Source organism: Nicotiana tabacum, chromosome 17 (genome assembly GCF_000715075.1).
Source record: "Nicotiana tabacum cultivar K326 chromosome 17, ASM71507v2, whole genome shotgun sequence".
NCBI lineage: Eukaryota > Viridiplantae > Streptophyta > Magnoliopsida > Solanales > Solanaceae > Nicotiana > Nicotiana tabacum.
In genome coordinates, this window is record NC_134096.1 from 152,031,455 (window position 1) to 152,052,081 (window position 20,627).

General features: G+C 35.6%; 3 protein-coding genes across 4 annotated transcripts; 1 reads left to right on the forward strand and 2 right to left on the reverse strand.

The window, feature by feature from the left end:
• The first annotated feature begins 8,144 nt into the window (after nt 1–8,144).
• On the forward strand, nt 8,145–11,791 carry LOC107778294 (pto-interacting protein 1). Of its 2 annotated transcripts, XM_016598517.2 has the most exons (7): nt 8,164–8,635; nt 8,796–9,307; nt 9,398–9,655; nt 9,738–9,910; nt 10,003–10,082; nt 10,192–10,339; nt 11,179–11,791. In XM_016598517.2, exons 2-7 carry the CDS (start codon nt 8,884–8,886, stop codon nt 11,518–11,520), a joined length of 1,425 nt encoding a protein of 474 aa, XP_016454003.2. In that variant the 5' UTR covers nt 8,164–8,635; nt 8,796–8,883; the 3' UTR covers nt 11,521–11,791. The 2 variants fall into 2 exon arrangements, with proteins under 2 accessions (XP_016454002.2, XP_016454003.2); XM_016598516.2 differs by having other exon boundaries at nt 8,145–9,307.
• A 796-nt stretch (nt 11,792–12,587) lies between these two features.
• Nucleotides 12,588–13,138, reverse strand: LOC107778296 (polcalcin Nic t 1-like). Its single transcript, XM_016598519.2, has one exon. It carries the CDS (start codon nt 13,027–13,029, stop codon nt 12,775–12,777), a length of 255 nt encoding a protein of 84 aa, XP_016454005.1. The 5' UTR covers nt 13,030–13,138; the 3' UTR covers nt 12,588–12,774.
• A 1,185-nt stretch (nt 13,139–14,323) lies between these two features.
• On the reverse strand, nt 14,324–19,688 carry LOC107778295 (putative fructokinase-6, chloroplastic). The gene is made up of 7 exons (XM_016598518.2): nt 19,081–19,688; nt 18,598–18,809; nt 17,381–17,593; nt 16,664–16,861; nt 16,380–16,517; nt 15,458–15,574; nt 14,324–14,722 (listed from the first exon to the last, which is right to left on the reverse strand). Exons 1-7 carry the CDS (start codon nt 19,232–19,234, stop codon nt 14,588–14,590), a joined length of 1,167 nt encoding a protein of 388 aa, XP_016454004.1. The 5' UTR covers nt 19,235–19,688; the 3' UTR covers nt 14,324–14,587.
• Between the last annotated feature and the right edge of the window lie 939 nt (nt 19,689–20,627).

The window sequence follows — 20,627 nt, forward strand, 5'->3', positions numbered from 1 at the left end:
AACAACCCATTTGCAGGTTTGGCTGCTCATACTGAGTCTGTGCCAGATAACTAGAATAACCATTGTAGGACACTTATGTCAATGGTGCATTAAAAGAACTTACTGGAGCACCTCGATTAATCCGATGTGCGAACTGGGCTGGCCGACTACCCGAGCCCCCGCTATAATGATTTATACTCACAGAGTAGAATCCACTGAATCCCCCAGAACCTCGAGACGTCTTGGCCTCCTTAGTTTCCTTTTTCCTCACCCCAAACACGTTCTAATATCTTGGAAATTTCTACCACTAGTGGAAATGAAGCATCAGCCTGTAGCTCCCGAGTCATACATAATTTTACGATCATAATTGAGTCCTTTAATGAGTCTGTGGACTGGCTCTCTAGCTATAGGAAGCAAAGTAGGAATATGACGGGTTAAATTATTGAACCAGATGGCATATTATGACACCGTCATGGTGATTTGATGCAACTATTCAAACCCTATGCGCCACGCATTACGAAGAGTCTGGGAAACAAACTCTTTCAAAAGTGTTCTAGGAATTGAGCCAAGTGGGCGGTGTTGTATTGGCTGGTTTGCCCTCTTCATAGGCTTGCCACGAACACCTGTGGAGAATTATCTCTCCCAAGGCCAATTTCTTCTTTTGTTATGTTGACTCAACACTGTTGAGCTGACCCATTTCTTAACATACTCTTCGATTCTTCTTTGGGGTAACCCTTACCCCTATTTATACACAATGATCACAAAAGTAGAGCTCTATGCAGGAAATTCTTAGCACAAACCACATAGTCCAGAACCTCCTCAACCACTGTACTTCCTCCGAAGCACCCCAAAATCCGCAACCATGACGTCCACACTAAGTAGACATTTTGTAAATTTAAAGTTGTTTCTCTAACTCCTTTGGTACTGAAGTATAGGATTATTAAGTAGACGGACATACCGCAAGTCCCAACCTTATCCTCTACAAAATCTCTCGCCTTAAACATGTGTAAATTTTTGGGGAACCTTTTAGTACCACATATATACATTTCAGGCCAAAACTGATATAACACTTGACCCCGCAATCCATCCATTGATAGTGGACTTCCCCCCCACTCGGCGCGAAGTCATAGTTCACCACGTCCGATGATCCACAATAATAACCTTCACAGCTCGTATAAATCAACCAGATGCCAAGGTCCATTGCATCCCTCACATGATTCACTGGTTGATTTCTCAATACGTCTGCATCTTCAGTCGGAACCACGCGTTGAGGCAATGTTGAGCATCTATGGCTCTCTCGTAATCCATTTGTGGCATCACGAATCGTCGATGCACAACTGATACCGAGTGCGCAATGTCATACACGAGTAGATACAAAGGAATACGAGATATAGGTTTCAAGCAAAATCAATGCCGCACGATAAGGAATGAAAGAAGTGATATTCCTAAACTTCATATCCTCTGAGAGATAAGTACAGACGTCTCTATACCGATCCTTCAGACTCTACTAAGCTTGCTCGTGACTCGTGAGACCTATATAACCAAGTGCTCTGATACCAACTGTCACGACCCGAAATTCCCATATTCGGACCGTGATGGCGCCTAACATTTCACTTGCTAGGCAAGCCAACGTTAGAATAATATTATCCATTTTTAAAACAATTTTTAAATTTATTAACAACAAAGAATAATTACGGAAGTAAAGTCTGAAATATAGTGAATAATTCATAAAAATAACGGTGTCTAAATACCATCCCAGAATTGGTGTCACAAGTACACGAGCTTCTAGAATAAATATAAATAAAAGTCTGAATAAAATAAAGCTGTCTAGAAACAAACACACAGCTAAAGTAAAGTAGCTGGGGACTTCAGAACTGCGAACGTCGTACAGTTATACCTCAAGTCTCCTCTGAGTAGCTGAAATCCGAGCAAGTCTAAGGCACGCCGCTGGGACCAACGCCAAAATCTGCATAAGAAGTGTAGAGTGTAGTATTAGTACAACCGACCCCATGTACTGGTAAGTGCTGAGCCTAACCTCGACGAAGTAGTGACGAGGCTAAGGCGGGTCACTTACATTTTCTGTATGCAATATTAGTAACAAAAACAATAATAGAAATAAATCGGGTAACTCGTTTATAATAATTGAAGTCAACTCAGCAGTCATAACTAATTATCATTTCCATCAATTCTGTTGCTGCGTGCAACCCGCTCTCACAATATATTTACATTCAGTTCTGTTGCAACGTGTAACTCGCTCTCACAATATATTCATTTTAATCAAGTCTGTTGCGGCGTGCAACCCGATCCCCCAATATATATATATATATATGCATGTCGACTTTTAAATAAGTCTGTTACGTCTTGCAACCCGATCCTCCAATATGGACTTTTAATAAGTCTGTTGCGGCATGCAACCCGATCCTCCAATATAGACTTTTAATAAGTTTTTTGCGGCGTGCAACCCGATCCTCCAATATGGACTTTTAATAAGTCTGTTGCGGCGTGCAACTCGATCCTCCAATATATTCATTATGATCAATTCTGTTGCGGCATGCAACCCGATCCTCCAATATATTCATTATAATCAATTCTGTTGCGGCGTGCAACCCGATCCTCCAATATATTCATTATAATCAATTCGGTTGCGACGTGCAACCCGATCCTCCAACATATTCATTTACCAATTCTTATAGAAAATTTTTTTCCAATAAATGTAATAATTAATATAAAATTATAAGACAACACGCATACAATAATTGTGATTTAATTATGAAACAAACAAGGCAAATAGCAAATTATTATGGAAATCAGAGAGAAAATATGCAGTTTAATATTTAATATGCTAAATGTTAAATAACAATTAAGGTACATAATTCAAATAGCTGTAACAATTAATGCAAGAATTCAAGAATTAAAATTTGACAAAGAATAAGAGAGAAACAATTATTATAATAATTAATTCATGATTTAAAATAATTTATGATTTTTCAAGTAAATACGCAAACAATTAATTTGACGACATATAGACACTCGTTACCTCGCCTATACGTCGTTCACATGCATTTCACATAACAAATAATTTAAGGGTTCTATTCCCTCAAGTCAAGGTTAACCACGACACTTACCTCGCTTTCAAATTCCAATCAATTACTCAACCACAACTTTTTCTTTTAAATTTGTATCCGAAAGCTTTAAATCTATTCACAAACAATTCAATATACTCAATCCGAATCATAGGAATTACTTCCATATGAATTAACTAATTTTTCGGATAAAATCTGAAATTCATTAAAATATTCGGCAGTGGAACCCACGTCTCAAATCACGGAAAAACTTACGAAATCCGAACACTCATTCCGAGACGAGTCCGGATATATAATTGGTTTTGGAATCCGACCTCAATTCGAGGTCTAAATCCCCAAATTTCGAAATTCCTAAGTTCTACCCAAAAATCCTAATTTCACCCTAAAAAATCTAGATTCTAGGTTGAAATCTTGTTATAAGATGTAAAAGATTGAAAGAAAAGAGTTAGGAATCACTTACCTATGATTTGGGGAAGATTTGGTCTTTGGAAAATCGCCTCTTAAGGTTTAGGGTTTTGAAAATATGAAAAATGGATGAAAAATCCCGTCTAAGTCTCTTTTACTCAACTGCAGGTGTCGCAATTGCGACCTGAGCTTCGCAAATGTGAAGGAACACTCGCAATTGCGATGCCCTTCACAGTCCCGATGCCTTCGCAAATACGAGGAAAGTGTCGCATTTGCGACCACTGAATCTTCGCAAATGCGACTAAATGATCACATTTGCGATCACTGCCCTTCCCCGACTCCCTTCGCAAATGCGAAAACTATTGGCCCAGCTTCTCTTCCCATTTGCGATGAGAAGCTCGCAAATGCGAACCTCTCAGAGGTCGCAATTGCGATGCCTGATCTCGCAAATGCGAGATCAGAGGCCTGCAATAATATCAGATGCCCAACAGTGTTTTCCAAGCCAAATCTCACTCCGTAGCCTATCCGAAACTCACCCGAGCCCTCGGGGCTCCAAACCAAACATGCACACAAGTGTAAAAATATCATACGAACTTGCTCGCGCGATCAAATCGCCAAAATAACACATAGAACTCCGAATTTAGCACCAAATCAAATGAAATTCTCAAGACACTTTAAAATTTCTATTTTCTCAACTGGACGTCCGAATCACGTCAAATCAACTCCGCTTCTCACCAAATTTCACAGACAAGATCTTAAATATCATAATGAACTTGTATCGGGCTCCAGAACCAAAATACGGACCCGGCACTAACAATGCCAAACATCAATCAATTCTTAAAAATAATTAATTTTTCAGACTTTTAGTTTTTATCAAAAATTCATAACTTGAGCTGGGGACCTCCGAATTTGATTTCGCGCATATGCCCAGGTCCCATAATTCGATACGGACCCACCGGGACCGTCAAAGTACAGATCCGGGCTCGTTTACAAAAGATATTGATCGAAGTCAACTAAAATTAACTTTTAAGGCAAAATGCTTATTTTTATTAGTTTTCAACATAAAAACTTTCCGAAAACCTGTCCGGACTGCGCATGTAAAATCAAGGAAGGTAAAATGAGATTTTTAAGGCTTAAGGGCGCAGATTCGAGTTCTAAAACATAAAATGACCTTTTGGGTCATCAAAAAAAAATACGACATGACACATGGCCGCTTAAAGGAAGGACACGTGGAACACCAGATGAGGATGGCCACCGAACATAGCTATTCCGCTTGTCACCGGAAGAAATAACGAGTATTAAATATTTTGCGCTCGGTAATATTTAATACGGAACATTTTGCAGCATTAAGGATGATGGCCCGTTACAAGGAATTTGGCATTTATGTCTAACGTTATATCTTCATCAATGGCCCTCATAATTGACATTAAAGAAGGGCACGATCCTAGGACTTCTTTCCCTAGACATAGCTATAAATAGAGAGCTCAGTTATCATTGTAATAGAGAGGAACTTTCTAGTTAACTTACACTACATTCTATACAATATTCTAATACAATTTTATTTTCTCGCTATTGATCTCATGATTGTTGTGCCCGAAAATCCTGTTCCCGGACTCATCAGCTCTGTCGTTTCATCTACATTCTAAGGCTAAGTATTTTATATTTCAGAAGTTATTTCATTAGTTTTTGGATCAAATTAATTCACTTGTCTAGAAACCACAAACAAATTTAACTATACAATTTTACGGGTAAACATTATGAACTCTAAAATCGAGTTATACGTGCAGGTAAATGTTGAGCTAGGAGAGGAATACACCCTTAGGGGTGTCAATGGATATTTAAAAACTAACTAAACCTACCGAACCGTACCATACAGAACCGAATTTTATGTTTCTTTTAAGGTTTTTATATAAATCTATAGTTGTATCGATAATTAGGGTAAATCTTTTATTTTATAAAAATAAATCAAAAAAATATCGAACCGTACTGAATAAATTTACAATGTGAAAAATATATTTATATATTAAGTTTAAAAATAATAAAGCAATAATTTTTTCTTGGGCCTTGAAATCATGAAACAGATACAAGCCAATAAGTAATTAAAGTCAAAATCCTAATTTCCAAACCTGTTATGCTACTCCTATTGAAAGTAAATTATTTCCAGCATATTCACTAGCAAGACACAAGGTATTGTAGCGATTATGAGTACCACACTACAATGTATTGAATATGTTTCCTTTCGTATGATTTAGATTTATTTTTTTGAATATTTAATCTTCTATAGACTTTATTCTTGAGTCCCACTTTGGTTAACATTTTTTCACTCGTGTGATTTATATTTATATGTATTTGCTTAGTTTCTTCTACGTTGCTGTAGAATAGTTGATGGACCTATACTTTAGCCATCTTTCATATTTTCTTAATTCATCACCTTTTAAACTATAAAAATTTCTAGAGCGTTTTACTAAGTCCTATTAAAGTGCGTATGTTATTGTATTCTACTTCTACTAGTGACTTTTACATGACATTTTAAAAAAATATCAAAAATTAACCGAACTGTACCGATACCGAAGAGAAACCGACATGATTGGGACAGTTTCGAAAAGTCTAATTTTGATTATATATAATAAAATAATCGAAAAATTGATATGATACAAATTTTATAAAATAATCGGCCGAACCAAACTATTTACACCCCTGACACCTCTACGCCACCGAAGACTGGAGCGTCTTCAAAAACGAGCGTTAACGGGCCACAGTTGCTTCTCTTTAACTCAAATTTATCTTGTAAATTGCTTTTTAACATGACATATGTCATGTAACTTTACATAAATTGTTACCAGTTAATTATAGTTCATTTTAATCACTAATCATAGTAAACTACAAGTAATATAATTTGGCGTAAATGCTGTGTGTGCAAATTCCCTTTTTCATTGATAAAATGACCTAACACCTTTTTTCACTCAGGTTCACAAGCACGAACCTTCTGATTTTATTTTTACTGTTAGGGAAGAAATTCTTAAACTAGATGTTATATTATTTTATAACCTGTAATATTTAAGCAGAGTGATTTTAATTTGTGATAGTAGCTATCTGGGAAATTTTCCAGTGGTATCAGCTTAACTAACTGCCTTCGTCCATATTAATTAGGTAGCTTAGCTGACTCTTCTCTGCACGGCTTCTTTATCCATTTATTTCCTTTCCTTTTCATTTTCACAGGGGCAGATATTTATGCATTCCTAACTCCTTTTGATTAAAAATGTATTTATAATGTTTAACCTTTCAAGGTCGTCCTTTCATATCGATTAATTTAGTGATCCTTAATATTTTTATTTCTTGTTGGTGATAACTTAAATATATAATTTGATAAAATTACTAATGAGAACGGATCAATTAAAGTGAGGGATAATCATGAGTAATATCTATTTCATAGTAGCAACAAAAATGGTAGATAATTTTCTTCACCTACCTAAGTTTTATTGAATAAAATCTGTGGTAATTGAAGATATTAGATTTCTAATAAAATAATCGATAACAAGTTAGATCAAAACACAACTATTATTAAAAAGTGTTGATTATTCACATCCATCGCATGATCCCGTAATTACTTAATTTGTTGACATGGGAGGAGCATGTATCATCGTTAATTAAAGACCCTATATAACCTAAAGTAACTATGATTATTCCACCTAAAGATCTCATATGCTATTATTCGAAATAAGCGACATATCATTAGCAATGTTCATGAATATGATGTTTCAACTGACCTTCCCGCTCTCATTCCCTTGTTTGTCCCTTGTCTTTTTGTGTCAAAATTCATAGATTAAACTTAGGTTTATACGGATTGTCGGAAGGAGTTAAATGCAAGAATTTTTTTAAAATCCACTTAGATTCTTAAAGCTTATCGATCGAGAATAACTAAGTTTAATCCAAATCTCTTTTGCAACCCCCAATTTGAACCCAAACGTAACGCTAGTTAAAGAGTGCTAGCATAAGCAGAGAAACGTTATCATGATCTTGTTATCTAGGTATATTTACGTTCATATTCTTTTGATAAAATTGTTTTAATTTAATTTCTAAAAGTATCATATTCACAGATACAATTTTTTGACAAAAATAAAATAACACTCTCATATACTTCACTGAGCTCACATCAATCAGAAGGATTCCAAGTATTCGAGCTATAATTGTACAATAAAAACTTATGTTATTGAATTTGAGAATTAGACAGAACATTGCTTTAGTTTACCGAAAATTAGTATTGAAGGCCTATAGTGGAGAGTTTCTCCTAGTCTTACCTTGTAGTATTCTTATTTTCTTATTCCTAGATCTTTATTATTACATGTTGTGTCATTCTCACCAGTAATATTAGTATTATTCTTGTATTTTTTTTATTTCTATATTTTTGTTATTACACGATGTGTCATTCGCTTCTGTTGTCATATCACCTTGTTGTTGTTCGTTGCTTCTTTTTAATTGTTTATTGAGTCGAAGATAAATTGAAAATATTCTTTTTATTTTCACAAGGTAAAAGTAAGGTCCGCGTACATATTAATTTTCTCAAACTTCACGGGTGAAATTACACCGAGTTTGTTGTTGTTGTAAATTGCGATTGCTCTCAAAGCCAAGCCAAGAATGTTAAAGACTTAAAGAAGTGGAATGACAAAAGAGAGCTCTGCTGTCAAGAATGGTAGTTGGGGGATGAGAAGGTCACCAAACTACTACATCCATCATTTTGTCCCATTTTCCTACTTAATTATTGCACTATAATTAATACTCCAATACCAAATTAACCCCTAACTTGCCCTTTTCCCTCTCATCATACCGCCTAACAAATCTTTTCCTACTTTGTTTAAAACTTATCCAAAATCCGCAAGCATCCCCCCAATAAAAGAAAAGTTCCTTCCTACCCAGAAAAGCCCCCCATTATTATGAAAGAAGGCATCTTTTTATAGTTTTTACTTGTCTTGTTAAACCTTAACACCAAGAATCTTGCATTTATCACAATTCACATTTTTCTTGTTCTTAGTATAATGCCATTAACTGTTTCCACGTAAAAATAAAACCTGGGTCGGTCTTATTTTAGTTCTAAGGGACCATCTCTCACACATTTTCATACTTTTCATTATATATTCGATCCCCTTATTCTCTCCAATAGTGAGAGTAAGGTAACTCTATCCTCTCCTACAAGCAAAGTTGTTTACTTTTCTTTATTCTTTCTTTTTCTTTTTTGGGTTTGTGGGTTTTTGTGTATAGCTTTTCAAGATCCGTTCTCAAAATGGGGTTTCTTCAGAGTAGTTGTACTAACTCTGTGGAGCCTTTTTACAGGTCAAAGACTCAACCTTTAGCCAGTACTGATACTGATAACAACTATTGTGGGTATGATGAGTTAAAAATCAAATCTTTAATTTACAGAATGATTTGGGATTTTGGGTTGGCCTGTTTTATTCCGACTTGCCGGCGGCGAACTTCCGGCGAGGATAACGGTGATAAGGATAAAGGTATTGTTAGCAGCAGTTTGGAGCATAATAAAGCTTGGTTACTTGCTGAGTCAGGAGCTTGTGGTACTGAATTGATTAATGCTGAGCCACATTCACTTCACTCCTCTTTTAGGTTCAGTTTTTGTTCTCAGGTTGAGCTTGAGTCTATGAATATGAATAGATGTTCCTCTGCTACTGTTTTGATGGTGAATTTGGATAATGGGTTGACTGATCCACTTTCCAGAGAGCTAAAATGGAGGAAAATTCAATCACTTGAGAGGAGTATTTCTCCTGTGACTCGTTCTTTAATTAGGTTCACCTATGCTGAGATTGCTTCTGCTACTCGCTATTTTTCTAAAGGTACTCAATTGGTTTATGTTCAAATTCTGGCCCTTCTTTATTTTCAATTTATGTGATGTTGATTTGTTTTTGTTTTCTTGAATTGGGTAGGTAGAGTTTTGGGGAGAGGAGCATTGAGCTATGTTTTCAGAGGAAGAGTGGGATTTATGAGGACAAGTGTTGCTATTAAGAAGTTAGATAGGGAAGATAAGGAATCTCCAAAGGCATTCTGTAGGGAATTGATGATTGCTAGTTCTCTTCATAACCCATACATTGTTCCTCTGGTTGGTTTTTGCATTGATCCAGAGGAGGGTTTCTTTTTGGTCTACAAGTATGTATCTGGTGGAAGCTTAGAGCGCTATTTACATGGTGAGAATACTTTTGGACTTCTTTTCTTTTCAATAAGAATACAGTTTGTTTGAGACTAAGATATATAGAGTTTGATTCTCAGAGAAGAAGAGGGGAGTGAAAGGTGGTCCAGCGCTTCCATGGTCTACGCGGTATAAGGTGGCCGTAGGCATTGCAGAATCAATAGGGTATTTGCATTATGGAACTGAGAGGTGTGTTGTTCACAGGGACATCAAACCCTCCAACATTCTTCTCTCATCCAAGAAAATACCCAAGGTAATGAAAGGAACGTTCATATTTAACAGCTCAAATTGGTTGTTGTTCTTCTGGTCGATTCTGTAATTTAATCCTTATGTTGACTTATGCAGTTGTGTGACTTTGGCTTAGCTACATGGACTCCTTCACCTTCTGTACCTTTCCTTTGTAAAACAGTTAAAGGAACATTCGGGTATAATTTCTCTCTTGATAACTCTTAGGCATGACTATGAATAAGATCCTCACGTTGCTTGGCAGTAAAGAACATCCCTATATTTATGATATTTGAATTACATTTGCAGGTATTTAGCTCCTGAATATTTTCAGCACGGTAAAATATCAGATAAAACTGATGTTTATGCCGTTGGAGTTGTCCTCCTGGAGCTGCTAACTGGAAGGAAGCCAATTGAAGCGAAAAGAGGACCAGGAGAAGAAAACTTGGTGTTGTGGGTAGGTTCTTGCTTTAATTTCTTCCAAGCTGTCTTCGCTTATCTTTATTTTGGATAGTTAAATCAGTCCGGCTCCATTTGCTGGTATTTGTCAATGCAAGCATATAGATTATCCACCATAATTTCTGCCAAGGATGTCTCTAGTGTGATTTTTTTAAATAAAGCCAGTTATGTGTGATAACCTGTCTCTTTTCCTTTCTTCTATTTGATTTTAAATGGGGCTTTCAGTTTTGCTGATGTTTAGAGATTTTCTGTTCTAGATAGTCACTATCGCAAAGAAAACATGGTCTTTAGAATAGAGTATTCTGTTATATTGTTCTTTGTGCCGAGGGTCTATCGGAAACAACCTCTCTACCTTCACAAAGGTAGGGGTAAGGTCTGCGTGCATCCTACCCTCCCCAGACCCCACTTGTGGGATTCTCACTGGGTTTTTTGCTGTTGTTGTTGTTGTTGTTGTTGTTCTGTTCTATTGGTAGGCTGTTCAAGCTCTCTGATGCACAACTGAGACATCCTGTGATTGATGATATTTTGAAAGAAGCATGGAAACCTTGTGATAAGCTTTATAAAAATATTATGCTTGATCATACTGATAGATGGCTCTACTATATATATATATCAATTACAATCAATTTGACCAGTTCATACATGAGTCAGTGTGCGTGTGAAGTAATCAGATTCAATACACTGACGATGATAAGACTCTAGGCATCAAAATTTGGCAATGATTTGGACCATCTATCCTTGTGTTATTACCATGATTGGCTGCATAACAATTTAGACCCTTTTTTGTTCTTTTTGACAAGATTTGGACATTAAAATCGTCTTCTTTGTTGTTATCAGGCAAAGCCTCTAATGCAGCAAGGAGCTCTTGAAAAGTTTCTTGATCCAAGACTCAAATTCCCTCAAAAGAATGTACAACAAATAGCTCGGATGACCCAAGCAGCAGCTGCATGTATACACAGTGAAGAGTCTCGAAGGTCCAATATGGACGAGATCATTGCCATATTGAGAGGCACAGAACCTCGTTCCACGACCAGAAAGAAGTCTATTTCACGCAGTAATAGTTGTATGATTGAGTGTTATCCCCAATTGCAGCGGACAAAAAGTGAAATGAAGAGTCACTTGGCCTTGGCAATGTTAGGAGTTCCTGACTTCGAGGAGGAGGATTTTTATTGTCGTTGACATGAAAGCAATCAATTTGATTTTTTCTTTTCCCCCCTCATCCCATTCTACTTGAAATGGGAGATTATAGTGTGACAACTGATAAAGCTAAGCTCATTTAACTTGTAGATATAGAAGTAGTGGTTTGTATATATTTATCCCTGATTTTGGTGGAAAAAATATGGCAGGTTCTGTTTTGTATGATCACATAAAAAAGGTTGTGAATTGTTTTCTGGTATGATTTTAGTTCTTTCCTTGATTGCAAGTTTAAGGCTTTCATTGGTTATCTAAATGTACTGTGTTTTAGCTAGTTTCGTATCGTTAAGTTGCTTGCTTTGGCCTGTAGTTTGGCGAAGCAAGGGTAAAAAGAAGGCCCCTTTTTGTATCATTTGCATTGAGATTTCTCAGTTTTTCTTATCTACTTTTACTTCATAATTAGTAATTTCAGCCAATCAAACCATTTTCTTTCCTGTAACCAAGAACCGTTGCTCTATTTGTCAACGCTAAATTAATTGGAGCAGTTTATGACAATCTACAGTAGGCCACCAAATTTAAATTTAATTAGGAGTAGTAAATTTGTTGAACACAACTCTTACTGGGTTTTTAATGTATAGGAAGCTGACAACATATTCTCCCCGTGCCATTCTTTTTTCCTATTGATGGCGTTTATTAATAAAAGAAAAGTTGATCAATCCATTTCAGTATTAGGTATTTAAGAAAAGATATGGTTCAGAAAGTACAACCATTATGCCACGAACAATGAATAAAATTAGGTCACCTTTACATTATTTGTGATTTGCTAAGATAACGACAGCTAAACTCCCCCATAGGACCCAAATAATGAAATATCGTGTCATAATACAGGGCAGAAAAACTTGCAGTTCAATGTTGTTGACCCACGTTGCCTAAATTATAAATTTTAGTTAAACCAAACATTTAGAACCAACCAAATAATTTAGAAAAAAGATATACACACAATCCACCTCAACAATGATGTAAGGAATATGAGGTTACAGTTTAACTAAGTGAAACGGTTTTCTGCAAGGGAAAAAAGAAAAGGAAAAGCCAGGACATTCGAAAGTGACATATATCAAAATGTAGGAAGAATATTCATTCATAACAATCGCAAAATGAGTATAATCTTATTATGTGTATACATGTTAAATCTTTTATGCATATGTATACATTGTTCGATCTGAAAGTAATGAATGTAGTTAAACTCGTAGAACCCACTCTAAATCCGCTTCTAATGTTAAGGCGTGTGCATCAAGAAAGCTAGAATACTTTAGCAACATCCTTAATCAAACCTCTATTGGCTCGAGCAAATTCTTCGAATTCTTCATAAGAAATAAAGCCATCCCCATCAGTGTCAAGTTCAGCCATCATATGTTGGACTTCTTCAGAAGTTACAGAGCCTAACATTTTCAAGGTTTCTCCAAGTTCTGCTGAAGAGATTTTTCCATCACCATTTAAATCAAAACGCTTAAAGATTCGTTCGCGATCAGCTACGTCTTGTGGATCTTCAGCCATTCTTTGTTTTGTTTTTTTGCCTTTTTGTGATGGTTACAACACAGGCAAAGTTGGTTTTCTTTTGTGAGTTTGATTTTGGATATTTAGATCCGAAAAATGAGTTACAAATTGGGTTATAAAGAGGTCTTCATCCAAGCATGTATGGTCAGCCTTAGCCTTAGGACACGGGCTGTGTAATTTTATGGTTCTATAAAACTGCGCAACAACTAATCTGTTTGTTTATACTTGGTGGAAGGAGATAAAAGTGACTCCAAAAACAGACGATGACAACATTTTGACACCTCAAAATTGCGTACAATTGGGGAAAAGAAAAAATAGTTGAAACATGGAAAAGAAAAGGTTAACCAAATATGAAACATATCCCTATTTATTAAGTATTTATTAACAATCTTATGGGATCCTATGAATTGTTATTGCATAATAGCACTTGATTTATTGTAGGTCAGATGTATTATTGTCCGACAGAAAATAACAGCCAACAGTCATCAACAGTAATTTTAATTTCAGTATGTTTGATTTATCAATTTTTCAAACAAGAAAAAATAATCTTTTTTTACAAAATAAACAATTTAGACGTCAATTATTAATGATTTGAAACCAAAAATTAGCTTTCTTAGGTGCTTGTCCGAAAGTGACAATTAATTTGTGAGTTCACAAGCACAAAAAATCATTATTAGAACATTATCAACATGCAATTTCATATCGGACAGGAGAGGATTCGGGTTTTTTAAATTTGGGATGGTCAATTGTGTCTGAGCAAGACACGTCTTGCCATCTAAATTAGGGGCAGATCTGCACAAAAGTATAACAGTATCCCTCAATCGACCAAATAGTATAACAGAGGGCACTTTAAACAATATTCAATAGTACATGGGCAATTTTGACAATTTTCCGTCGTAAAAAGGAGGCATGTTATCTTGTATACTCTGATTTCCTTTATATGATAAGCTAGCCTTATATACTCATTCTAAACAACAATTGCAAACAGGGACAATATTTGGACATTTGACGTCCTAAAATATAAAATTTTCAGGTATATCTATATAATGTCTAATGCATTTTGAAACATATACTATCCCTAGATCTCTCTGATGTCCTACGAAGCAAAATCAGTTAATTTTCATGTACCAGAAATAGGATAACAACCAAACTGTCAATGCTAATCAAACACTGTTGACAGACATAACAGTTCAGATTTGAGAATGAAAGGGAAGTGTATCCGAATATGACGAGCAAAATGTCAATGCTAATCGAACATAATTGACACAACAATTCAGATTTGCGAATGAAAGTAAGTGCAACAACCCATGCATTATCCTCATGAATTTCAACAATGATTGTAATTTCAATACATGTGATTAATAATGTGGTTATGAGCATCCACATATACGTCAAAAATTATTACCAATTACTTTTTGACCTGTTTTCAGGTTTCTGTCAACACCCTTCTTCTAGACCAACTCAATAAATGATATTTTTTTGCCTAGAAGAATGCAGGAAAACAGAAGGCACAACTTCGCAAGCATTTAAATGACACTGATTAATAGGTCGGATGATATTATGAAACTGACTTGAGCAAGGAATTCAACACAACTTCTCTTGTTGGCAAAGCTGGAATTGCTCCTCTCTCCATCACAGTCAATGCACCGCAAGCATTAGCAAAACAAAGGGCATCTCGAAGTTTGTCCTCATCCTAAGAAATTCAGATTCACAATTAGCTATAAAGAGGATAAGCACATTGTAATGAAGTATAAAACGCAACTCCAGAAAGAAAGGCAGGAAGAAGTTTGTCCTTATCCTAAGAAATTCAGATTCACAACTCCCATCATTATGAAGTATAAAGCATAATTCAGTTCAGCCGTTTCACTTTTTTTTTCTTTTTTCATAAAGTAGCTGCAGCATGAATAAGGATGTGGTATAGTTTCAGCAGCATTAGAGCTTCACCAAGTGCAAGTTCTCACTTGCAAAACGCAATTGTCGAAATTGTGATTTTTTCAGCTGCCTTATATCACTGGCATATGCGAGTTAATTATTTAGGCTACTAATTAACAAGAGGTTTCAATTACACAGTAGAATATCCACACTACAATTAAATCATAAATGTACTTCAATGTTATTATACTGAGGACACTCATGTAGAGCGTACAGAATCAAAATCTTTTTGCTGATTAGATAACATGATATGAGAAATCATATAGAGAGCACAGAATGTAAAGTAGCAGCCAGCAGAATGTCAGTATAGAGGAAATTAGAACTACATATCATTATTAGATTACAACAAAACCCAATATAATCCCACAAGTGGGGTCTGGGGAGGGGGTAGTGAGTATGCAGACCTTACCCTTACCGTGAATGTAGAGAGGTTGTTTCCAATAGACCCTCGGCACGAGGAACATAATATTATTAGATTAAATACAAAAAGCCTTACCTGAAGCAGTGAGACATTAGATGCTAGCTGTGACAATATTCCAGCTACAAAAGCATCTCCAGCGCCAGTGGTGTCTACAGCATCCACCTTTAGACCCTTAACTCGCCCACTGAAATCCTGTTTTGCATCATTCAAGCAACTTCAGAGAATTTATTTTTTCTCTCTCTTTCATACATAGCGTAAAACTGGCAAATCAATAGGTGTACAATTATCAGCTTCGTGACTGATTTAGAGATTTGGCCTAAAGATGCACAAAATTCTAATACTTTTAAACCTGCTCCCATGCAGTTTATGTGCCACTTGAGCAGGAACAAGCTAACAAATATTAACCAGCTTGACGAAGACCAATAGATCTCAGACAACCTCTAATGAAGTTTTCAAGAAAATAGAAAAAAATAGCAGTCATACTGTTTCAGATCATGAATCACGAAAGGGAACAGAACAAAGAATCTATTGATAGCAGCTTCGCAGGACAAGGGATTCTTATTAGTATATACTTTGACATGTATCACAGAGCAATGGATTATGGTCCTTTGCAATGAATTCATTTTGATGTTACACTAATCATTCAAGCAACAGGTGAATAACTCTAACAGAAATCAATAATATTTTATTAAGCTAAGGATTGGCTGGACAGCATTTATAAAGGGCACAGCATCTGTTTTTGTTTTGGATCTGTTATAAAGGAAACAGCATCTATATGCGCATTTCTCGATAATCCTGTGGCAGATTGTACATTTCATAAATGTGGTACTCCCAAATAGTTTAAAAAGGTATGATTCAACAAAATGGATATTACATCTTAAGATATAAGGATCGAATACAGAGATATTCAAAACTTCTTGATAAAGGGTTACAGAATCATTTGATTACACACATCGATTTGTGTAGACTGCAGAGTAGAATGCAGTTAGAAGCTTACCTTGGTGTAATATCGGCAACCTTCTGGGCCTTCTGTGACGAGAAGTAACTTGAGATTTGGATGGTACAACTTCCGAACAACATTATCATCATAAGGATCTTCTCCATGCGTCAAAAAAGAAATCTCTTCTTCACTTATCTGGTGATAACAAGCAGCTGAAACATCAGATGTAACATTCCATTTGAAAGTTCAGACTTTTACGTTCGACTCTCTTGCAAGACTAATGATACTGCCATTAACGAGTCATATTTAATATTTCACATTGGACACCTGAAAACAAGTACCTTAATTATATCAGCAGTTTCCCATATGCTAAGGATTCCTTCTCTAGCACTTTCCGCAGATGGCCACAGTGGAAGCCTCAAATTTGGATCATAGGACAAGATTACACCAGCATCCTTCGCAGCTCTTGTAGCTGCGATATGGGCTGATTTGCATGGCTCTGTAATCAGACTTATGGAGCCGTAATGAAAAATTTTTGCCTGCCAAAGGGTATAGGAATCATTGGGTATCACTATCAAGTTGACTATCCAAATATAACATAGTACTAAGGGTCCACCAGAAATAGCAGAAGGGATGTCAAGTATCAATAATGAAACTGTGCAATAAGGAAAGCTAAATCATAGAGAAACATTTTTAAAGATGGGCTGACTTGTAGAGAAACATGCTTTCCAGACAGCATACAAGTTGCTTACCTACTTCTCAAATAAGATGGTTTTCAAAATATCTGAAGAACTGGACTGTAAGGTACTCTTAGAACCAAATCATGAACTATGTAAGGTTTTTAATAATAAATAGCATATACAAAATAAGAAAAAGTCATTCTTAAGAGAAGTAACAAAGAGGACCAATACATAAACTTTTACCATTGGAACATGTAAGTAACAAAACTAAAGACTCCTTGTATAGTCTCGTCATTAAAGATTATGACCTTAATTTTTTCTCGCTTTAATGAAACTTTGAAATACTTCTTTTTTCGAGGATAAAAGAACTTCATATACCTTCCTGATCAACTCTAAATCGAGTTCATCCTCTTGAAGCAACATATCAGCACTCGGGTTACGATAGAACATAAATTCACGCTCTCCATCCTTTCTCAGTGTTACAAATGCTAAAGCAGTACGAGCACCTGGATCAAAGCGCATTCCATCATTATTGACGTTGTTCTCCTTCAAAATATCAGCAAGCATGTAGCCAAATTCGTCTTCACCAACCTGCGCAGGATTACAAGAATATATCATAAAATACTTATTGTTTTTTTTTTTTATAATTGATTTCTGCTTCACATATTTTTGATAGATTATTTTCATTTTCTTCTAATTTATGTTCTCAAATCAGCAAAGGAAACAAATGAAGAAGCTAACTTGATGCGGTAATTAATATGAATCCTCAACAATCAATCAAATTTTCAAAAATCGACAGTGCAGGAAGGAAGATGACTCTGCTGGATATTAAGATGAGTTTCCTAATTCCATAATTCAAATGCATTAGTCCAGAATAGAGAGTCTCGGATGAGGAAAAATCTGTTTCTTGCTAATGTTATATGCTAAGTTATATAATCTCAGCTTTGAAATAAGTACATAAAAGAAGGTAGTTAACATGTGTATCATGCCAGATCAGTGTTGTGAAAAGTGCTCGCTTCAGCTAAGCGTGAAACGAAGCGAGGCGGCCACTGTGTCACTTCTGTAGCGTAGCAGGTAGGTTGAAGCGTCCGCTTTTGCCAAAAAAGCGAGAAGCGCTCGCTGCTCTTCTTCTTCTTAATTGCTCCAAACATTAACTAAATAGGGCGCCCCATGGAGCAATTAATGTTTCCTCAGCAAGTGTGGCAGAGACTTAAATTAGATGTAATGCAATATCAAGCATGCATTATAGATTGATAGTTCCTACGTTGTGAACAGTCTTGTTGCTCCTAAAGCCGCTTGGTGACTTAAAATGTTTCTAGGAAACAGAAATTGGCGTATGTTTGAATAGAGACAACAAAACAATAACAAACAGTTGTCTACTCCAGCGGCCTGGAATGGTGCTTAGGAAGGGAAAAAAAAATAGATAGTCAACAATAATTAGCCAGATGTCAAATCCAAAACATACTTGATAAAGAAGCTAGGTCCCTGTACACTTGTTGAACTGAGAAAATCTATCTACCATTACAATTATTCAAACCTATGTTTAGCACATCGAGTTCAGAAAAGACTATAAAAAACGTAAGCAAATATTATACCTTCCCAATGAAAGCTGAGGAACCACCAAGACGGGAAATGCCAACAGCAACATTAGCTGGTGCACCACCAGGAGCCTTTTTAAATGCAGGTGCTTCAGCTAATGACAGCCCACTTGTGGTCGGAACAAAATCAATGAGCATTTCTCCAAAGCATACAACAAGTGAAGATTCGTCCTTCTCCAATTGCCCATTGTCGCTTGGCAATGCTCTTCCTTAAGTAATAATTGTAGAAGAAAAAAGCATAAATACAAAAAGTAGGAAGCAAATTCTATACACAGAAGAAGTGATCATAATGTAGCCCTTGCAATGGCATAGTTCACAATTACAGAATCAAAGACAGTTCAAACTTACAAACCAATATGAGCACCTTTTAAATTTTCTACACGCATATTTAAATCAGTCTGAGAATATGCTGAATTATACTGTGTACAGCTGAAAATAACTAAAATAGAAAATATTGGTAAAATTTAAAAGAAGAAACACCTTGAAGTTGGCATCGAGGAAAGAAAGGCAGAGACTGGGAGAGAAAAGGTGCTGCTTTCACACTGCATCTTCTAGGGGCAGGGAAACTTCTAGAAGCTTGACTTGAAGTGGAAACTCCACTGAAGCAGAAACTAGGAGAATGAAGAAGAGCCATATCTATATGAGATTTTAAAGAATAGTAGAAAGGAATATAGTGTTTGATCTGAGAAACTAATTGAGATTTAAAATTGAGACCCTAATACAGTTACATCAGGCGTTAGATTTCAGCAACTAAAAGGGGAAAGTACGATGTGAAGTGTTGGAGTAATCGTTGGAAACTTGGAAGTTTCAGACAATAAACCCTAATTTTCGGAAGAATTGAAGCAGTTGTTCTGTTCCAGTATAGAGTAGCAGCGGAGAAAGCAAAGACCAAAGAGTGGAAATTGAGTAAATTACAAGGACCTCTAGTTTATCCTTTGTCAGTTGCAAATCATGATTTACCTACTCACTTAATTAGTGATGTGGATTTATTTCTTGTTAATTATAATTATTTTTCAACTAAGGATGACGATGGATCAGAACGGTCGCCTTTCCCCATAGTCTTTGCCCCTCCATCTCCGCTATTAACTGATATTATAACATCGAAATTATAATACGAGACAAAATTGTTTAATAAATATATTTTTATTAAGAAAATATTTAATTCATTAAAACTAAAAATAAAATTACTATTAGGTATATAATAAAATATATGTTTAACTTTATACTAGATAAATTTTTAATTAATTTTAACATTGACTTTCTTAAAATATTTTAAAAGACGAGTTTCGAGAAAGATAAATATGTCATTTTTTTCTGTTCTTACAATAAGCTCAAGCACAACAATTTCCCGTGTGAGATGACAATTTGAAACTACTTTTAATTTTTTTTGTAAGATCAACAGCCCAACGGCAAGATGCCAAAAACAAGTGCACGTTTTCCACCACATTTTGATTTATGTCCTACTACTAGTGCTATGAAAATATTAATCAGATGAGAAGGATGGAGCACATCAATTATTTGATTGAGAATAACGAACAGTAAGACCACAATAAATTTGAAATTCTTGATACCCTTTAATGGGACATCTGGACCAACTACAACAGGCCTAACACCGTCCAAAGGAGATGCCAACTAGCGGATGTGACAGAATTTCCTATACGCCATCTTACTGAATTTCTCAAAGCAAATCAAATGGTTTATTCATTCTGATAAATTGATACAATATAGGAGTATGAAAGAGGAGAAGAAGAAGAAAAGAAAAGGAATCCTGCAAATTGCAACCGTACAGAGTTTTCAGTCAAATTATTCAATGGTGCATTCAATTACCAGAATAAAGGAATAACACCGTACACGCATCTACTATTTAAAGGTAGCTGGTGCCATAATTGTTTTCAATGTATACCTTGTAATAATTATTATAGACTTTAATCGAAATATTTGTTTGGCTTTTTTTTTTGTTATTTTATTTCGGCAATTTAATAGGTAATTTTATTTACAAATATAAAAACTATATCTCTCTTCTAAAC

Bases quoted from the DNA above. Each gene is read 5' to 3' on its own strand.
- LOC107778294 (XM_016598516.2), top strand. From the start codon at position 8,746: ATGGGGTTTCTTCAGAGTAGTTGTACTAACTCTGTGGAGCCTTTTTAC. The intron at 9,656-9,737 runs GTGAGAATACTT...TTTGATTCTCAG, and splicing joins CTTAGAGCGCTATTTACATG to AGAAGAAGAGGGGAGTGAAA. The intron at 9,911-10,002 runs GTAATGAAAGGA...TGACTTATGCAG, and splicing joins CATCCAAGAAAATACCCAAG to TTGTGTGACTTTGGCTTAGC.
- LOC107778296 (XM_016598519.2), bottom strand. From the start codon at position 13,029: ATGGCTGAAGATCCACAAGACGTAGCTGATCGCGAACGAATCTTTAAG.
- LOC107778295 (XM_016598518.2), bottom strand. From the start codon at position 19,234: ATGGCTCTTCTTCATTCTCCTAGTTTCTGCTTCAGTGGAGTTTCCACT. The intron at 18,810-19,080 runs GTGTTTCTTCTT...TTATTACTTAAG, and splicing joins TCCTCGATGCCAACTTCAAG to GAAGAGCATTGCCAAGCGAC. The intron at 15,575-16,379 runs GTAAGCTTCTAA...GATGCAAAACAG, and splicing joins GTTGCCGATATTACACCAAG to GATTTCAGTGGGCGAGTTAA.